The following is a 20,199-nucleotide window of genomic DNA, read 5'->3' on the forward strand; positions in this document are numbered from 1 at the left end:
TGGCCCAGGCGCTCTGACGCATGCACACTGCAGGTAAACAAGGAATGCCACTGGCAAAGAGCGAGAAAAAAGGGAGGGGAGATGGAGAGAGATGAACAAATGGGGGAAAAGAAGAGAGGAAAGAAGGGAGAAGGAAACAAGGAGAGGAAGCCCAAGAAGGGGATCAAGGGGAAGGTTGAGGCAGGAGGAGGATCAGCTTTAGGGAGAGGGATAAGAGGGAGGAGGAGGGTGCAGAGAGGGACAGAAGGTGGCACTGGCAGACCAAATGCTACAATCCTGCAGCACCCAAGCTTCCTGTAAAGGATTTAAAGGCTGGCATCTCAGCAGGACATAAACAAGGAGCGGTCACAGGGGGAGAAGTTATTTTTCTCCTGTCATTTGCAAAGGAAGACAGCAAGAAAGTAAGAGACAGAGCAGATGAAATCCAGTAGGAGTGTGTACATTTGTGCTGATTATGTGAATTTAGGAAAAGAGAAAATGTGAAAAAAAATGAAGGTGTTGCGCAAGAGACAGTCAGAAGACTCTGCATCTTTCTAACTGACCCCGTGTTATAAAATATGAAAGGAGTGGGAGGAAAAACAAGGTCTGGCACATGAGGGCTTGGTCTTACTGTCAATGCTCTTCTGTGGGGACACTTTGTACACAAACACAAACACACACTAACACAACATGAAACATAAATGACGGGTAGCAACAAAAGATATCTGTGGAATTGTGGGAAAACACGGCCCTGGCGTACGTTAAGTGCTTGTGTAAGAAAGTGAAACATGGTTTCCCCTGACCTCAGCAGTGCTACTGACCAGTGACAAGGTCAGTGCTGAACAGGACAGTATGTGTGTTTGTGTGTGAACCGGCCTGTGACACAACATCAGCACAAACAGTCTAAAAATGGCCCCACATTCCTGAAGCGCGGTCCAGGACCTCTCAGTGTGTGCTCTGTGGGATGTCCCACAGAAATCAAGTTGCCTGCAGTAAGAACTCTCTTTGACTGGCAGCGTTTTCAGCTCAGACTATGATTGTAAAGCTGCATGGAGCCCAAGAGTAGACACAGGAGAATAAAAACACACTGTGCATTTTGATGTCAGTCTTTTGCACCAGGTGGCACACCTGACAATACATACAGTACATCACGTACTGATAGAGGATCTGCTGCAACAGGCAGCGACCTCTGCTAGAAATTGATCCCTCAGTTTAAGACTCTGTCACACAGGGTGAGACATATACAACTCGCCGCTGTACAGATATCACCCTGGGGCCAGATGATGTCATTGACTGTCACTGGCAGCTGCCACTTCCATGTATGCTTTAGTAGGTGTGATGTGTGTGTCGTGGAGTTCCTGTACTTGTATCCTTGTGAGGACCAAACACAAAATAGTGGTAAGAGTTATGGGTTTTGGTTACAGGTTTAGTATTATGTTGAGGATGTAGATGAATTTTATGGGTTAGAGAATGAATATCATCAGTGAAAAGTAAAGTATTGCAACCATATGTATCTATGTGTGTGTGTGTGTGTGTGTGTGTGTGTTGTGTGTGTGTGTGTGTGTGTGTGTGTTTCAGACAAGGATGTGGCAGGGTGGTGAAAGTCCCTGATGCCTTTGTGCATGTGCAGTGTGAGGTCATCACATCCATAGATGTGGTCACCTGATCTGGTCACACACTCACACTGCTGAATGTCAGAGAACCTTTAACACACACGCGCGCGCACACACACACACACACACACACACACACAAACACACACACACACACACACACACACACACACACTATACACACCAGGCTCCTCACAGGTTACATATTCAGATGCAAGTAATGCCTGTACACATTTATATACAAGTATACAATTTCTATCTCCGTCTGTCTGTCTTCTGTCTGTCTGTCTGTCTGCCGGTCTGTCTCTGTCACACACACAAACTAAAATGTTGTCTATCAAGAGCATGCATGCTGTAGATCCGGTTAATCCTCCTCACTTTGCCTATAACAAAAACCACATTTCATATCAGCAAAGATTCTCTGAATCATTCCTCCATCTTTCTTTAACATCTTAAAGGTATATCTTTATATACATGTTACTCCTACTTCAGGGTGCAGTAGGTTATGTCTGAAACTTTATACAATAAATGAGTGTGTGTCTATGTTAGACAGTAGGATCTTTAAGCAAACAATGATTCATGCCATGATCTCATCTAAGCAAACACATGACATGTCTGACTCTGTAGAAAAACCACCGCTGGCTACAGTGCCTTTGTTTGAACCGAGCAAAAGGAAAAATGTGAATGAAACATTAAAAAAATTCCCAGTGTGCCCTCTGGGTAATCAGGGAAACAATCCATGCAGTGAGTCATCAACTAAGTTCTGCTGCTACTGTCAAGACAAATGACACATCAACCACTCATGTGTTGTCCTTAATTTTGAAATAGAGTACTGCAGTTACTGGAAACTTCTGTGTTCAGAACAATATTATTATGAAAACTGTATGGTGTTTTCCAAAGACATAACCAGTGTCTTTGCCCTTAGATATAAGGCAAAATCATTTTGTCTTTGTTTTAGACTTGGGCTGATAATATCAAAATATCAAATATTGCAAAATTTCCCATCATATGCAATATTTTTCAATATATAAATCCAGTATATGCTGTATATGTATTTCAATACCTACTGTATATTATATACATATATCTATATATGTCTTGAAATCATTTGTTTAAACTGACCAACAGTACAACAATAAAAAGTAATCAATTTATATTAAACAGCATTTACCTAAATGATTATATGCTTTTAAAAATTTCTTGTTGATCAATTTTATGTCAGTCAGCTTATTGATTTATTGACTAATAAACCAGTGTAATTGATTTACCATTCTTAGTTCTTTAAGTCAAATGCCAAAATATTAGTAAGGAGCAATGTTCCTTTTCTTTTCCAGATACTGATCCCAGTATCAGACTGATTCCTGATCCAATACACGTACCTTCTTTTCCCCAGATTTAAAATCTATGTACCACACTGTGTGGAACTCTGTGTAGTCAGTTACTGGAAACACTAAACTTACAAGGACACTGATGAAAAAAAATGGTGGATCAGTCACATCTGGCTGATACCCAATCCACTCATTTAGGTCAGTATGCCAATCCAGTGGATTTTTGTGTTTACATAAAATATGTCAAATCAAAAACTTGCTGTATTTGTGTCTTCTGAGTAGGCTGCTGTATTCTCTCTACGACTCTGAGTCCCGTTCATCAGAGGTCTGGCCTCCATGTCTTCATACAGAGGGAAGGGTGATTCCCAAGCCTGACTGCTGGTAGCAAAAACCTCTGGTCCATCTGTCAGGCCTGCCTGGCCGGCTGTCCCGGTCACAGCATCAAGGATTAGCCAGACTTAAGCCAAGAAACCAGCCGCCTGCCCTGCAGCCTGTCAGAAAAGGCACGAGGAAGCACGATTTCCAACTAAGCCTGTGCCATTTCTATCCCAGCAGAGGTCCACTACCACCTACCTCACCTACTGGGTCCAGCTCTCTCTGACCTACATTAACAGAGAGCAATAATAAAGAGGCTATGAAGGGATGGGATGTGAAAGGGAGAAGAAAGTGGACACCATTTTGATTGCTGCTGTGCTGGTCATAGATGTTCATTCAGCTCAGTTAACTGAAGCGTTGGTAGGATCTATGAAAGAGGGTGAGTGCAGCGCTTTGGGGGATGCAGGCTATTAGTGCTCAATGGGATGTGAGGCGGGAGGCAGCCGGGGAGGAGGTGGAGGCAGCAACCCATCCATGAATACCCTCAGTACTGCTCTCCCGCTTCCTGCATTCACTTCCCCAACAAAGAGCCACAATGGTGTCCTTTGCTGTCTTGGCTGGCTGAGGCAGTGCTCCTGGCGATGCTCAGAGCCATGTGGGGGGTAGAGACGATGGTGTGCGTGTGTGTGTGTGTGTGTGTGTGTGTGTGTATCTGTGTGTGTGTGTGTGTGTGTGAGAGGTTAGCTGGGAGCCGGCTTTAACACCACGCAGCCAGTCTGCACGTGCCCAGCCCGCGGCCTGCCAGTGGCCGCACAAAAGGGATGATGTCATGCTTAGCCAATAACAAAAGAGTCTGGGTCTGTCGGGCCCTCCTCTCTCACCCGGCTAGTTCCAGCTTTATCCAGCCTAGCATTAATCGCAAGCCTTATCCTCTTTACTGGGGGTGGGGAATGGATAATAACAAACCAGCCATGGGGCAACACCAGGCACGGAGAGGAAGAGGAGAGGAAGGACGAATAAATGATGAAGGAAGAAGTCGGTGGTGGGAAGCTGCAGGCTACAGTTGTGGGGAGACAGACAGACAGAGCTGTCATGAGACTGAAACTGAGAGAAATCAGGAGGAAGCATGGCTCTACAGGGTGCCACAGTGTGAGATCTGCCAACCACAGGGCCCTCACACAGACATGGACCCAACACACCCAGCACAGAAACACATTGAAGCTTGCTGCTCTGACTGAAGTAATGAAACTCGAAATCCAAAGCCTTGCACACTTCACAGCTCTCCAGCTCCAGCTTTTTTAGCCGCTCCAGCTTTTCTTTTGTTGTTGTTGTTTTTTTTCTGTCTAAATCTGTAGACTGCAAGAGTAATCGTCAAAACCCAAAATAAAACCATTATCTGAGCTAAACTGGATGTTTTGGTCGGGGTGAGTCACGCATTCTCAGATGCTGGATCTCCCGTGTGGCCTTCAGGCTTAGAAGCTTCTTTTGTATCCAGGTACATGTAACTCAGGCTGACAGAAAGCACTAATACAAGAGGCATTACACAAGACCCTTGTCCAGCTAACAGTGGTAAATTTTGGGTGAGAAGAATGGCATGTAGGTTCGACTGCCAGAAGCCCTTGCAATAAAGCTGAATTAAAACTAATTGGAATAACAGAGTCTGTGAGAAACAGCAGGCGCAAGGGGACTGTCAGCCAATGTACCAATTATACAGACGCTATTAGCTGAACTGAAGGTCATTTGACTTGAGAAAGTAACAATAATCTACAGTTCTCATCCATTTTACCATCTGACCATGTGGAAAGTGTCAGTCACCTACAAGCGTCAACTGTAATCCAACAGGAGTGGCTAAGCAATAATCTAGAGCAATAATGTATAATTATTTGCCATTTGGTGGGCAGGGTGTGTTTTTGGTGATTAAAGTTCTCATGCCATGTACCAGATGGAAATACAAAGTCAGTTTGTCAGTGTAGGAGAATAATGAGGCCCAGGTATCTATAAGGCTTAAAGCAGGTCATAATTCACTCTCTTAAGTAGGTTTAACTGAATGAGATGAGTGACAGGTCAGGCTCTCCAACCTGCTCCTGGCAACCAGGAAGTAAAACAAAAAAAAAAAAAACAAAGCATTTTACGGGCCACCATTCATCCCATTCAATCACCTGTTATGTGTCACTGACTACTGCCGGTCAGTGGGCGTGTCGTGGTTAAAAGTTAAACAAATACCTAAAAATAACATTTGGAGAAAGAGTGCTGCCAAGAAGAGGACCTTCATCCGCCACACAGTTTCGTTGTTGCTTTTTTGTCCACTCGTGTAAAACTGCCGTGATGTATGGGCACACAAACTACATGGTGGCAAAAAACACATCCCATACATAAAACACACAAACGTCAACCCCCTCCCCACGCCCGTTTAGGTTTCCCATCGCAGAGTTCCTTCAGTTTCACACAGCGACTAAAAATACTGGAGTCAGCATGCCACGAGTGGACAGGCCATGGAAAAAAGGCTGTCATATTCGGAGGAGAAGTCATGGAAAACGGGAGGATCCGATTTCAGGGCCACTGATAAGCAACAAACCTACAGTAAGCCGGCCTGCCCGCCAAATATAGCATCGGCTGATGTGGTGCAGGCACGGGCTAGCACAGAAGAAGCCCAATCCAGAACCACAGTGGTACATGGATCAGGCTGTTGGAAATGTTCTGAGAAACAGATGGAGACATTACGGAGTCAGGGTCTTGCTCAGGGACACTTCAGCAGGGTGAACACTTGCTGACATGGGAAGTGGAATCTGAGATCTCAAAGACAGTCTTACAGTCCCAACTCACTGCATCTACTGTATAGTACTTTACATGCATCACACAATACACCCTAAACCTTATTCCTTGAGCACTGAGCGGTAGACTAACATATTTCCTGTGGCTCTATGTCCAATAACAAACAAATGAAGGGAACAAACAGAATTCTTCATCAATATATTTTGTCACAGCAGTCCCTTCTGCATTCATGTTCTGTGTTCCCATGCTGATTCTGCTGATTCTGCTGAAGATTTTGCTGACTTGTCCCGACGCACTGTACTGTAAATGAAGTATTTCCCCATCCTCATTTGCAAGAAGACTCACTAGGTTTTCCTTTGCCTGTCAGAGGAAAATCTTGTAAATCCCCAAAGTCTGCTTGGCACACATGTATTTTAAAGTCAAATAATCAGCTTTTTAACTTGGTTTTGTTGGTCTGTGTATGAGGGGACAAAATGAAAGACATCAAAATCTTGACTTGATAGTTTTAACATGAAGACGTTTAATGGTTCTTCATAAGCTCAAACTGGGTTAAAGGATCAGTATTTAATTGATCACCATTCCATTGATCCCTTTATATATATTGTCATTTTACCTGCCCCTTCCAGAGGGCAGTCAGAGTGCAAAACTAGCTCTGAAGCTCCACCCATTGTCTTGTTCTTAACAGCAAAGTGGAAGCTTGCCACAAACATACTCTGAGTGCCAGTCTGGCACTTAGATAAAAAGGCTCTCTAATCACTGGCATCACATCCTACCACCCCAAAAAGAATCACCTGTCAAGTACGTTGAGCTTTAACTCACCTTGACCTTGCCATTGGGTTGCAGCAGCTCAGTGACAGACACCTTGTCCTGCTGCAGTCGCCTCTTCACCAACTTAGAGCAGCAGACGTTGACCGCACCTTGCACGTGTGACGCATTGTACTCAGAAAAGGTTCTGCTGTCAATCACCAGTAAGCGGCCTGTTCCTCTTTGGATGAGGCTTGCCAGGCGCTTGATGTCCATGGTGCTTCGCTTAGTTGGTCCTTTCTCCCCTGCCATGATGTAGGAGGGGCTGAGTGGTAACCCTGGGGTCACAGATGTGGGGGTAGTAAGGGTTGGGGTGAGGAGGAAGAGGGAAAGATGAAAGAGGGAAAGGTGGAGGAAGAGATGGGGAGTAGGAGGAGGTGAGGTCAGTGGAGGAGGGCTGCCACCGGAGCAGGCGCTGAGAGATCCATGGTGTCTGCAGAAAGAGGAAGTAAAGAGAGAAGAACAAGAAAAGGAAGAGAATGTAACAGTTAAAACATAGTCACAGTGCTGCATGGCATTTAGTGGTTTATTACAATGCTATTATTGGCCAGCTGTGACATTCAAAACAGCCACTGTCAGTTTTCAGATGCTCAGCTGATGATCAGACATCAAGGGCATGATCACCTCTTGTCCGGTGCTTCAGTCCAATCATGCCAGTGCAAAGAATAAAACAATTCAAACCCCTCTGCTACAAAGGGACAAAGATGGATTAATTACGCATAAATTTCAAAACTAAAGTCTAGTGCAAGGTGTATTTTTGTGCCTTCGTATCATCTTTTATTGGCAGACTTTGAGCACCTTGCATATTAAAATAGCTACAATGCTAAACATGAATATAAAAGCTATTTAAAGACCTAAAAGCCAACTGGATCATCCACTGGGATCTATCAGTCCTGAGATCTGAAGGAATATCACACATCCAAATACAAAGACAAAGACTTAACTTTGACATGCACAACAACAAAACACCAGAGTGTGTGTGTGTCTGCATCAGTGTGTGTGTGTGAAGGTTGGTTGTTGTTGATCGAGGGTCTCTTGCGAGGTAGCTCATGAAACAGGAAACTGAGGGCGTGAGATAAATTAAGCCAGGGGAATTCAGAGAGCAGGTCTGGACACAGGCAAACAGCCTGTGTGACATCCTGTGTATGTGTGTGACTGTTTGCATGTGTATGTGTGTGTATGTGTGTGTGTGTGTGTGTGTGTGTGTGTGTCACAAAGAGCTGTCCATAAACTTGATGGACTGCCTCCTCCTATCTATCACTACTAATCACTGTGATCTTCTTGCTGCTCATGTTCTCCATGGCACTTGTACATCTGACATGAGACAGACACACACACACAATGATTTATCAGGGTTGAATGACCAATGACTGCATGTGTGAGAAAAATTGTGCCAGGCAACACACGACCATTACAAAAACTCCAGTACCATTTGTTCGGGAGAACACATAGATAAAACCCTATGTAGGTTAACGACCACTTCCTTGGTCAACCAGGTGTCATGCGACTAGTGAGAAGGTCAGAATGTGAATGCAGTCGTGTTGTTTTATTCATCTACAGGCACGCGGTGTCATGAAAAATGAATGGGCCTCCTCTCATTTACCCCAAAGCTTAAATGGAGGTTTTAAACCTCAGTTGAAAAGGGAGAGTACAGGAGATAGAACTGTAGGGACAGACAGTGGAGGAGCATAAAAGTTGAAAAACACAAAATCCTTGGCCTAATAATTAATGAAAAGACAGGAAAAAAATAATGTGTAATGTTAAGATAATAAAACTTTATGTAGGCATGGTGAAGATGAAAAAAAACAGAGGAGACATGCCTATGTGAAGCAGATCAAGAAAAAACATTTTGCACACCAGAACAGTGGAGAGAAGGTGGGCGTGAAAACCGAGACAGAGAGAGAGAGAGGAGATGTGGAGAATTTGTGTCTTCTGATTTGTTAGTGTCTTGGGAAGATGTCCAGGCAGCTTTGCTCTGCAACTTTTCACCTCTGTTCTTACACCACCAACATGCAAGGTGGGAGAGGGGAGAGAAGAGACAGTGGGGGGGTGGGGTGGGTAGTGAAGGATATTATTCGGCGAGGATCTCGCCAGCCTAGCAACTCAGCCAGTTCAAGGTAAGGGAGGGGACAGTTGTGAGGATGGCGCGGGGAGGAAAAGAAATACACTGATTGCAAGAGGGAGAAAAATAAAAGGGAGGAGCTGAATGACAGAGAAAGAGGGGAACAAGAAATCGCTAACATTCTCATAAACAAACTTGCAAACGACTGCACCAAACTTAAGACATAGATGCGGAATCGATGATGTGGCGTGAAATGTGACAAATGTCTTGCAGTGACATTAATAACAACAAAAGCTGTGCATCATTACTCAACGGAACCACTGAAATAATCATTTTCTGTCACATACACTACAGGCTGCTGTCCAAACCTGAACATAGATGTACACATGCTGTTGCTGCCTGGCAACCTGCCTGATGCAAGAGAAGCAGCACAGGAACACGGAAAGAAAGTCTAGATAGACAGTAGCAACTGCACTGTAAGCACAGCCAAACTGCTGCTGTATCAGAAAGTAGCAACAGTAACGGCATTGGTGTGCACAAGATACAACTATGCCATAACATAAACAAATCCTGCTTAAGGAAAATATGTGTGCGCAAACATAATACATCTTCTAGTGTATCTTAAAAAACCAACACAGACAAATAAATCTAATCCAGATAATCTAATCTAATCTGCTCTGTTATAGTGACAACTGAATGCAGGTTTCTGTATTAATACACATACAATTTGGTGACCTGCAGCGACACAGCATGTAGCATACTGACATAGTGACATTCCCCCACTTTTCCCATAATATGCACCCCAGCAGCTATTCTGTAGAAGTACTAAGCCTTGCTGCAATGTCAGCGCTCCCCGAACACAAACAGCGCCCGCCACATTACGACCTGCCCCATCACCTGTTATACCATACCTTATATGGTGCAGAACCCTTTAGCCGAGCGGCTAACAACACAGCTTCCAGGGGTGTGAATCTTTCTCCCTCTTTTTGCTGTTTCCCTGCTGCTGAGCACAACATCTGACGCTGCATATGTCTAATGGCGACTGCTCTGCCACCCGCCCCGCCTCTCGCACGTTTTCTCTCTGAATCCGTCCTTCCTTCTCTATCACTCTCTTTCTTTGCAGTGAACGGGGATGGGTAGTGGAGGAGTGTGCAGGTTTACATGTGTGGCAGTAGTGAGAGGGAGAGACTGGTGCTCTGCATCTTTCTGTGTAGCTAGACAATCATCCTATGGTAACGTCGCTCTCTGTGTGGACCACGTTTGTGTGAACAAGAAGGGGAATGAAGAGAGGAGACAGTAGGAGAAAATGAAGGGAACAAAGAGAGAGACAGAGACAGGAAAATATCAGAATAAAGAAAGGGAGAGACATGACATGGATAATATAGATAAGAAGCAGAAACCTCAGTAAGCTTACTCAGCATATCAAGCACAACACGTCCCCTTATGCAAAACCATCTTTCTTCCTCCATCTTGCGTCCAGGCAGGAACAATACAGAGCAAAACAAACAAGCTCCTCAAACTAAAATAGGCAGCAGCCAGGAGCTTGCTGTGAGGCTCCGGCTGAACGGAGGAAAACAAGCCGAGAGGAGAGAAAGCAGAGAGACAGAGACAGTGTGTACAGGCCCGGAGCAGATTCTGTTGTTGCCATAGAAACAGCCTGGTTGGGGTGATCAGGGGGCATTGGGAGGGTGATGGTGATGGGATGCTACTGGTGCTGATGCTGGATGAGTATACAAGAGTGAGAGCTAAAGCAGTAGAACACGCACTTGTAAAATACATTGTGATAACTTGTGTATAACTAGACTGAAGTTATCATGTTCCCTTAACTAACAAATGATGAGATTTTACACTTAAGTAGTCTATAAATTGGTCGGTAAAAATCTTCTTTCTGTTTTGTTTTGCTGCCTCAGTGTGGCCCATCCTTCTCTAGTCTGAGACAGCAAAATTGATCGTCATTTTTTTTCTATATTTGTCCTCAGCTGGTTGGAAAACAACATCCTTCTGACCTCTTTTCCAAACACGTAGTCCACGTGCAAAAAGTCTACGCAGTCAAAAGATGTAGGCAGACAAGGCTGTGCACTTCCTTAAAGTTCAAACAATGCAGTTACACCTTGACTAACAGGGTGAAGGCAGAAGAACCAGATCAACTGGTCGATTTTAAAGAACTTCTTATTTTTTTATCTTGTTGAATTTACCTACATTGCCTGCAAGGTAATGAAACTTTCATTTGTTTGTCCTTAAGACAATGAGAACCATTAATGCAGAGGTACCTGGATGATAAACCCGCATTTATACAGAGTTCACATGCTTAACAAATCACAGAGTAAGAATAAACCAAGCATTACCTGTCTACTCTGCCCATAACAATCTACAGAACATGATCATTTTTTTTAAAACCCCCAGCTGATTAGATGACTAATGAAAACTATTTAACAGATGAATTAATAATCAAAATAAATTGATGATAGATAAATTATTTATTGAGAGGTACAGAGGTATGTGTGACTGTGATACTGTGTTTTTAACAAGAGGAAAGAGGAATTCCAGAGCTATGTACATTTTCCCCAGACCTGTCAGATAAAATACAGTCACACAAATCATCTACAGACCTAAGTTACTCTCTTTACAGCTGATAACAAAATACTGATGATAAAAAAAGGCTTCTTTGTAATACATCAATAAAATAAATTTAAAGACGTAGTTTCATCTCCATAAAATGGACAATCCACGCAAACATATTCACAGGCCCTTCATACAAAACCATGAGCAAAGCATGATGGGCCAGCTCAATAATGCCATATCGGACATCAGGGAGAGAGACAAACACAAAGAGAGCAACTGGAGGGCAACCAATGCTGATGTAATACCATCCAGGTTATTCATTAACTTCCTGCATAACGTCACCTGTAGCTACAGCCTTGAGTAGGCTGATATAAAGCTTAGATTCATACAATGAGAGACTTGAATTTTTTGTTTAGGCCACAAATAATTACATCATCAGAGCATCTCACGGATCTCATTCATCTGCTTGTGTTTACAAGCTGTCTGTCTCTTTAGAGTGTATGTCTCACTAAAAAAAACACCACAACAAGGCACAGTGTTGGAGAACTACAGGGTCACCAACTGATCAACAACAGATAACAGTTTTCATTACATTAGCTAATCTTTAAGACAAATCAGATCACAAGTCTATTTGCAACTAATAATTATTTTCAGATTATTTTCTCAACCAGTCAATTAATTGTTTCCTCCATTGCCAGTTTTTCCTAGCTAATACTAATTGGACGAAAAAAGGAATTTCTGCTTGAAAATTGATTTTAACAGTTAAACACAAATGTAATCAATTAAATGTTAAATGCTTACTGAGTGTTTTGACTCTCTGACTTAAAGCAGAACTACAGACTGTTTATGGATATCTACTACATTTGGTTTATAGCAGTATGGATGAACAGTTCAATGTAAATAATAAATGTGTTCATTACAAATAGGGTTAGTAGAGTGACAAGCCTGTCATACACAAATGGCATACATGGAAATAAACAGTGCAACATGAGTGGTGACCGTGTAATTTAGAAAAATCAATTCCTGGTTGGCCCTGGTGGAGCAGAAGCGTCATCACAGTGTAAACAACATAACCAGGTATAAAACCCTCTGATGTACACTAATCAATACTCCCCCAGTGAGGCTGTTGCAGATTGCAGGGTCATATAACAAACTGGGACTACCCCGGACTTTACCATAATAACAATAATCACGAGATGATTACTGAGACAAATAATACCAAGAATACCTAACATAAAATGCACCGTATAGCCTAAATAATAAAATATAGCGTAGACAGATAGCGTCCGACAAAGTGAGGGAGCGCACAAAGAAATAGACGGGACGTTGTGGCCTGTTTGATAACGTTAATAACAATAATGGAGGGTGAGCGCAGCGCACTATAATAAACCGACCTAGATTAGAAATAAGAATAGAACACAATGCGGACAACGGCCATTGCCTTTGCAATAGTTGCACGATTAGCATCACGTAATTTCAAAATATAAATAAATGGAAAGGGTTATTGCGCGTTGTTTGAGTGGGAAACCTGCCCTGTGTTGTTATGACGCGTGGATATGACCGCATGCGAAGATGAAACTCTCCATTGATCGGACAGGCTGTGATGATTAAAGACAGCAGCGCGCAAATTAAACAGAAAATAAAGGGAAACGCTTCTTCTACCTACCTTGAAATGGTCGGACGGCAAAGGACGATATGTTTGTAAAAATAAAAGAATCGATAACTTCAGCCTGGACGGGTTTAATTCCCATCATAAGACGAGCGCGCACCATAGAGCGGAGAGTGCGCGCTGACAGAGTCGCTGCTGCAGCAGCGCGCGTGGGGTCGGGTTGGGGGGAGGGAGGGAGGGGGGCGCAGATGGCGAGCAACCGCTGCTAACATTAAGCTAGCTCTGTGGGTTACAACGCACTAGATAACAGCACACTTCAAACAATACACACAATACACATAAACACTCACCTCAGTCTCCACACTGCTGCTGTGTGTTATTCAACTGGTCTCCATGTGTGAGGGGACAGCGGCGGTGTCTTCATGGGGCTGGCCGGTGTTTACCTGGCGGTGTGGCGGGGGACAGTACAGCTGACGGACGGTGACAGCGCCAGGAACAAACGAGACATGAAAGCGTGGTGATGAGCCACAAACGGCTCCTTCAGACGTTTAACTGATCAGGATTCGTGTTTGGCTTCTGAAGGGATAGGTTAGCTAGGCTAGGTAAAAGTTAAAACGGGTAGTGTGTCTTGAGGAAGGGAGGGAGGGGGGGGACAGTTACAGAAGGTGCACTTTAGCACTTTCATGAACTAAAGCGATGAGGTCATGGTTCAGCAGGGAGAGGGGAAAAAAATATGAGGTTGACGTCACCTTCAGCCAATCAGCGTAGACGGCTCAGGGGTTGGGTGACGTCAGCGCTCTGATCCGCAGATTAAAGGGACAGTTCGACTTTTTAAAGGAGACGCGCTCACAAAGTGCAATGAGCCAGTGACGCAGAGATCACAATAATTAGTCTACATATAATTTACATTTAACATGTGCAAGTTGACAGTAACACACAGGCAAAACTATTTATATAATGCAAGTTTTTAATATAGGCATTCATAGTTTTGTGTAGGAAACCATGGATAGTTGTGCAAATTGCACTTTTTCTTTCTATAGCCTAACTGTTACTGTTAGGTGCAGGGACTAGTTGGGACTAAGAATGAGATGCACATGACATATCCTTCTCTCTTCTAAAGTCTCATTTAAATATATTATTTTAATTTAAAGATGTTCTTTAAGACAATCAATGTGGTCTACCCCAAACCACCAGCTAAATCCAACCATACGACAACCATAAAATCGTAATACTCATATTTACAAAAACATGTAAAATTGCACATTACAATTGCAAATTTTTGCAACTCAGACCGATGCACAGTTTAAATACAGAGGGTAGAAAAAAGAAAAACAAATAAACTGATTATAATTTAAAGACCCTGCACACCCACAGAGTTGTTTGGGCTATTAGTGTTTGCAGGCTTCAAGAGAAATAGATAAAGAATTTTTATATATACTTTATATGTTAACCCAATAAAGAAAATGAACAGATGTTAAAATTGATTCATCACAGTATCACATTCTTACTAACCACCGAATAAAACAGCTGTAGTGAGTGGGTGTTTGAATTCAGTATCATCAGTATCATTCTCTTTTGTTTGATTGAAAGCCTTTGTTCTGTTGCTCTGCCATCAGTGTGTTAGTGAGTAAGAAGGCAAATACAGAGTGGCAGCACTATTGGCAGGATGTGCAATTATGTTGTATACACTGACACCTGGTGGCACAGAAGCTTAACTGCACTCTATGGTGCAAGAAGGAATTTTCACAATAAGATAATTAAAGCAGCATGAATCCAGTGCACCTTCACATTTCATCAATCTATCAAACACAAAAGTGTAATGTGACTTGAATCAGAAAGACAGCAACACAGATTCATGAAAATCTACCTTTATTTGGATGCAAAAACTCACAACTTAAAGCAATACTGTAGCAGAGGAGAGGAATACTGATTGCTGGTTGGTTGTATGTCTGACTGTTTGGCTATGTCGTCATCCTCATTTTGATCATCAGAAGAGGACCAGATAAGCACTGAAAACAAGCACTTAAAATAAAAGCTTTTCAGTTACACTGGACATTATCAGAGGATTATGTCAAAAGTCTGACAATAGGTTGTTGCTTTTCTTCTTGATCTCAGTCTGGTGTTCCTGGAAAAGGTAATTTTGGCAGTTTAATTTGCTAGTTGATTTGATGTTTATAAATTGGTCCAAGCGCACACAGTTAATTCCATCCTCTGATAATGTTCATGACTGTTGCTCTGATGCAGTAAGTCAAGATAGAAGTGGTTTGATTTTTGTTACATAGAAAACTGTCTACATTGTTTTAGCTGCCTTACACATAGCAATTATTTCTCGTGTTGTCAACTGAGAGTGGCCTAGAGTCACAGGTGGACTAGAGTGGGGACTGCGTAAAAACTCAGTCTGAGGTAAAATTCTCCAAGAAAACGATAAAAACATACACAGAAAGCAAAGCATATTAAAGCAAAGCCTTTAGGCATAAAGTAATAATACCGAAGACTGAACATAATCTATTTTTATTTTCTGTACTGTAAGGTAACTTAGGTAGTTGTCACATTTTGTTCTGTCAAATCTTGCAATATAAACCGATGGTTTGATCCACAGTATGAGCTACATTCCATCATGGTGTAAACGGAAATATACACAAGGCATCTACTCGAAAGGATTGTATCAAAATTTTCTAAAAATATCTCTGGTTGGTTTCACAAAAGCAAACTGTATCAAAAGCATTGGCCGAGAGCAAGCAATATAATAGGCTTAAACCCTTATACACAACAAAAAGCAGGACAACCAATCACGTCGCTTTGATTGTGGACCTATGGAGCCCCATACAGCACATGCAATCCATTAAACTCAACACAATCAAAACACAATACGGGAAAAAAAGAACTTTTACAGCTGAACATCAGAGAGACAACCTTAGTTGGTCTATTGTGCTTCATACAGATTAGGCCTGGCCTGTCTATACAACAATCATGGGCTTCTTACTTCACAGATGTGTTCAAGCTACTGTTGAAAGTCGAGGCGTCACAGAGCATGTAACTTTGAGGATGGCAAGATGATGGTAATGGGACATGTACAAGAACATTAGCTGTGTTAGCATTTTTTTTTATCAATTCATGGTGCAGCATCTTGCTTTCCTCTGCATTACACTTCCCTGTGTGCGTATGTCAGATTCTCCAGAGCTCCGTGTTGATGTTTTTTTGATGGTCTGATATTTCTGGCCTCTGTACCCTCAGCATCACTAGCTCTGTGACGCCTCTGAGTGTACGTCTATGTGGCCTTAATGCAGGAGTTGTTTACTGTAAACATCATGGGCCATGAGGACTGCACAGGCAGCATGGTAAAACTGTAATACTGTAGATTGCACAGAAATCCTAATTAGTTAATCAATAACCTAATTGTTATACATTCCTATGTTCCATAACATTGCACATGCCTTTAATGAACACTTAGCACCATGCAACCTGAAAATGAGGTGGCTCCTGAATGCATCAAAAGTTGAAACAGGCCATCTGTAATGATTTTTTTTTACATTAAAGTGAGAGTCAGTGAGAGTTAGTGAGAAAAAGCCAGATGTTAGTTAAAACTTATATTTAATATGAACTTTTATATCTATATAGAGTTAAATATTAGGCTGGCATTTGATCATTTCTGTGGATTTAATTTATGCTGGCACTTGTACTGTGAAGGGCCCTTATTACTGACACTAACTTCAGGAGACTGAACTTGAATTTCCTTTCTTCAATGAGCTTGTAACTGCAGAGGGTCTGATGATACTTCAGTTCCAGTTTAACATTTGATAACTGTACATACAGTATGGGGGGGGGGGGTGTCATGTACAGTAACCTGATAAAAACCTCAGCAGTGCAAATGAAATGATGTTGGGATTGTAGGCTTGGATTATTTTGGGCCTGGCTGTTGCGACTCTCCAGGACTGTGTGGATAAATAACACATAAGTGTCATTTGTTTGTTCTGCTCAAAGACATACAATAAGCACAGATTTCACGTCAGCCATTCAGTCCTGTCTGAGCAAGCCTGTCTTGGGTGAGGAGATTACCATGGTTTGAACTTGTTAAAGGGTGAGATTGAGATGATGCTAGGTACAGTGGTGCATACCACCAGAGGTGGTACAGTGTACAGTGGTGTGTCTCGGTCTGGCTGTAGCGCTCACTCTACTACTCCTCAGCAGTGTGAGGCAGCTGCTTCTCATACAGGCTGAGGACGTGATGCACAAATTGGTACTGCTCACACGTTTGGATCATCCCACCCCTGACAAACACACAGAAAGACAAGCACAACAATTCAGATAGAAAAAAAATATGTTTTGCAATTTTTATTTTAGCCACACTAGCGGTGGTCAGTCAGTCCACCACTTTGGTCCAGACTGAAATATCTCAACAACTGTAAGATGAATGTCCATAAAATTTTGTAGAGACATTTGTGTTCCCCAGAGGATCAATACTACTAACTTTGTTGACCCTGTGACTTTTCCTTTAGTTTCACCATGAGGTTGATGTTTGTGGTTTTGAGTTAATGGATGAACTTTTGGATGGATTGCTATGAAATTTGGCACAGACATTCATGGTCCCCATAAGTTGACTTGTACTCATTATCGTCATCCCCGGACCTTTCATCTAGTGCCATGGTCAGGTCAACATTTCAGTTTGTCTAATACTTAGATTTGATGTTAGCATTTAGATGAACGCACAGCTGTGCCTACATACAGGTGCAGGTTTGTAAAAGGGTATACTTAAGGTATGCTTCATCTTTGGTATGGCATTCATCAAAAGCTATGTGTGCTGTCAAGATAGCCTGTTATACAAAATTTACTCATCCTCACATCTAGATGATCAGGTAAAGTGTAAAATGTTTGGTAACTCCTTGTGAGACTCTTTTTTTCACAAGACAAGTTGTTGCTGTAGCCCAGAGCTATGTAGTCGGCTCTGTCTTAAAGAACAGTTTGAAATTTGAAAATTAATTTCTTGATATTGGAATTCAAATACTTTGCCTTTTTTTGTTTCAGTTTCTACACCTTTTATTTGTATAAAATTTTAGATGTTTTGTAGTTGCTTATCTTAATTCTAGTCAATACTGCACTGATGCCTCATGCATTGAATTTGCTCTAATATCTTTATGTTATTTTTATTTTATTTTTTTTATACATTTTATTTATATGTTTATATTGAAGTAAAACTGGGTCACCTTTTAACAGCTCCAGCAAAGAATAAAATGTTCATCACATTTTCTCAAACAGCCCATTCAACACAATAGACCACAACATTCTGACTTGCCAAACACAGGTGTGACTAATAACACTAATAACAATGCCTTCCATGTAGGTGAGCCCATACAAAGATATCGTGCACGCCGGCTCACTAGGACAGTACCCTTGGATTAAATTATTAGATACACCTGTGCTTTTCAGACTATGACACGTCAGATTGCTATGTGTGAATGAGAGAAGTTCTGCAGCCAAAACATTTTGTGGGGAATATCTGCCTCATTTATACTCATGTGAAAACTGTTAACTACTACACAGGGCTCTCATTTTTTATTTAAAAATAACTCTTGAATTATGTTGCATATGTCAAATGATGGATTTAGTAATTTAGTGTGATGACTCTATTTTGACTGTGATGTTCGATTGATTGGCCGTTGGTCATACATACATTGATTATTACAAGATTTTCATTTTGGGGAAAATGCCCAAGAGACTTAGCTTGTGATTTGGAACATAATCAACTTTAACTACGTCACCTGGGCTTTTATGAGAGCTTTATGAGAGCTAAAGATGGACATGAGCATGTGCACAGGCTAAGAATATCTCACCTGTCCAGACGGAGCTGGCAGGTGGTTCTCAGGATGTCAACCACACCTTCAGTCCTCAGCTGCTTGCACAGGATGGAGGTGGCGATGAAGCAGCCAGTTCGACCAATTCCAGCACTGCGGAGAATAAGTTGGAGGGGTGAAGGGATGGAGCAGGGTGGAGGGTGGAGAAGAGGAGAATGGATGGATTGGTTTATTGATTAGCACTGATCCCTCTAATCTGACTGATGCCAAATATTCCCTTGAGAAATCAGGCGGGAGCGGAGGATTGGAACGGACAAATGAAAAACTAAAATTGGACAAATGCTTTGCTCACAGAAAGAGTGCCAAGTGTTTTCTATAGTAAAAAGAAAAATTCAACAATTTCCCCTATGCTCTTACAGTATATTATCAACTGGGGTTTATTATTGCCCATTTGACTCAGAGCCCTCTGGACACATATTTAATGTCTTTCAAATTAACTCAAGCTAAAGAACAAGTTACTTATGTACCTGCAGTGAACAATTATAGGGCCGCTGGAGGGCGGGGCTTCCTCTCGGGCCCTTTCCACTTCCTGTACCAGTTCCAGCAGGGGTGGGGCCTTGTCTGGGGTCTTCTGATCGGGCCATGAGGTGTACCAGTACTGCTGCAGACTGCGCTCCTCCTCGCCACACTGGTGAAAACACACAGTCACGTGGACACATAGACAGACATACAGGCGTGAAATACGGATGTGATCATGTTGTGCACACGTACACGACACGGACAGACAGAATGATTTTTGATCAGCCTGTTGCTCTGCATGTATATCCAAATTGTTACCTTGGTGTTAGTTGCTACGACAACAATGAATGCAGAGTAAGACAGGAAAAGAGAGTGAGGGTTATAGAAAGATATTCTGTTTCTCCCTTGCCCATACTGTACATAATCAGATCTATCAGCTGCCTCTATTCTGTGAGTGTCAGTCTGACAATAATTATTAATCCTACAGATAAACAACATAAACCAGAGGAGTTGAATAAACAACAAGCTTTTAACTCAGAGCATAGTTGTATAATGAACCCCTGGTGCTTAGTAATCAGATGCAGGCTGCATTTACTGAATTATCATGTTTGGCTCACTGAGTGCCGGTGCCACCATGACCCTAAATTAAATATAAAACACTCATCATGAACACATGAATGGAACTGAAAAAAGTATGGCTATATCAGAACGTTGAGTAAACATCGCCCAAAACACATCTGTGGTGAGTCTGTAAGCACCTTGACAGTCCTATAAAAACATTTACTTTGGGAAAACGAAAACTTGGGTAGGGTTTGCTTGGTATGCTGAGAACCTAAGATCACAATCT

The 20,199-nt window shown here is 42.2% G+C and overlaps 2 protein-coding genes across 3 annotated transcripts in view; both read right to left on the reverse strand.

Moving 5' to 3' along the window:
- dusp8a (dual specificity phosphatase 8a) overlaps positions 1-13,677 on the reverse strand; it is a 44,137-nt gene extending 30,460 nt beyond the window's left edge. The window contains exons 1-2 of one of the 2 annotated variants that reach the window (XM_023415472.2): positions 13,395-13,677; positions 6,827-7,244 (exon numbers count right to left, since the gene is read on the reverse strand). In XM_023415472.2, coding sequence (XP_023271240.1) covers positions 6,827-7,063 — 237 coding nt within the window. In that variant the 5' untranslated portion in view covers positions 7,064-7,244; positions 13,395-13,677. Of the gene's footprint in view, positions 1-6,826; positions 7,245-13,101; positions 13,229-13,394 lie in introns of those variants that run through there. The other variant, XM_023415471.2, reaches the window with a different exon arrangement.
- A 1,219-nt stretch (positions 13,678-14,896) lies between these two features.
- Positions 14,897-20,199, reverse strand: part of LOC111661793 (tyrosine-protein phosphatase non-receptor type 5-like) — a 14,750-nt gene continuing 9,447 nt past the window's right edge. The window contains exons 10-12 of the mRNA XM_023415458.2: positions 19,361-19,674; positions 18,873-18,986; positions 14,897-17,312 (exon numbers count right to left, since the gene is read on the reverse strand). Of these exons, the coding sequence (XP_023271226.1) occupies positions 17,219-17,312; positions 18,873-18,986; positions 19,361-19,674 (522 nt within the window). The 3' untranslated portion in view covers positions 14,897-17,218. The remainder of the gene's footprint in view (positions 17,313-18,872; positions 18,987-19,360; positions 19,675-20,199) is intronic.

Source organism: Seriola lalandi, unplaced genomic scaffold, assembly GCF_002814215.2.
Source record: "Seriola lalandi dorsalis isolate HSWRI2012SDOR001 ecotype SW California unplaced genomic scaffold, Sedor1 jcf7180002054553, whole genome shotgun sequence".
NCBI lineage: Eukaryota > Metazoa > Chordata > Actinopteri > Carangiformes > Carangidae > Seriola > Seriola lalandi.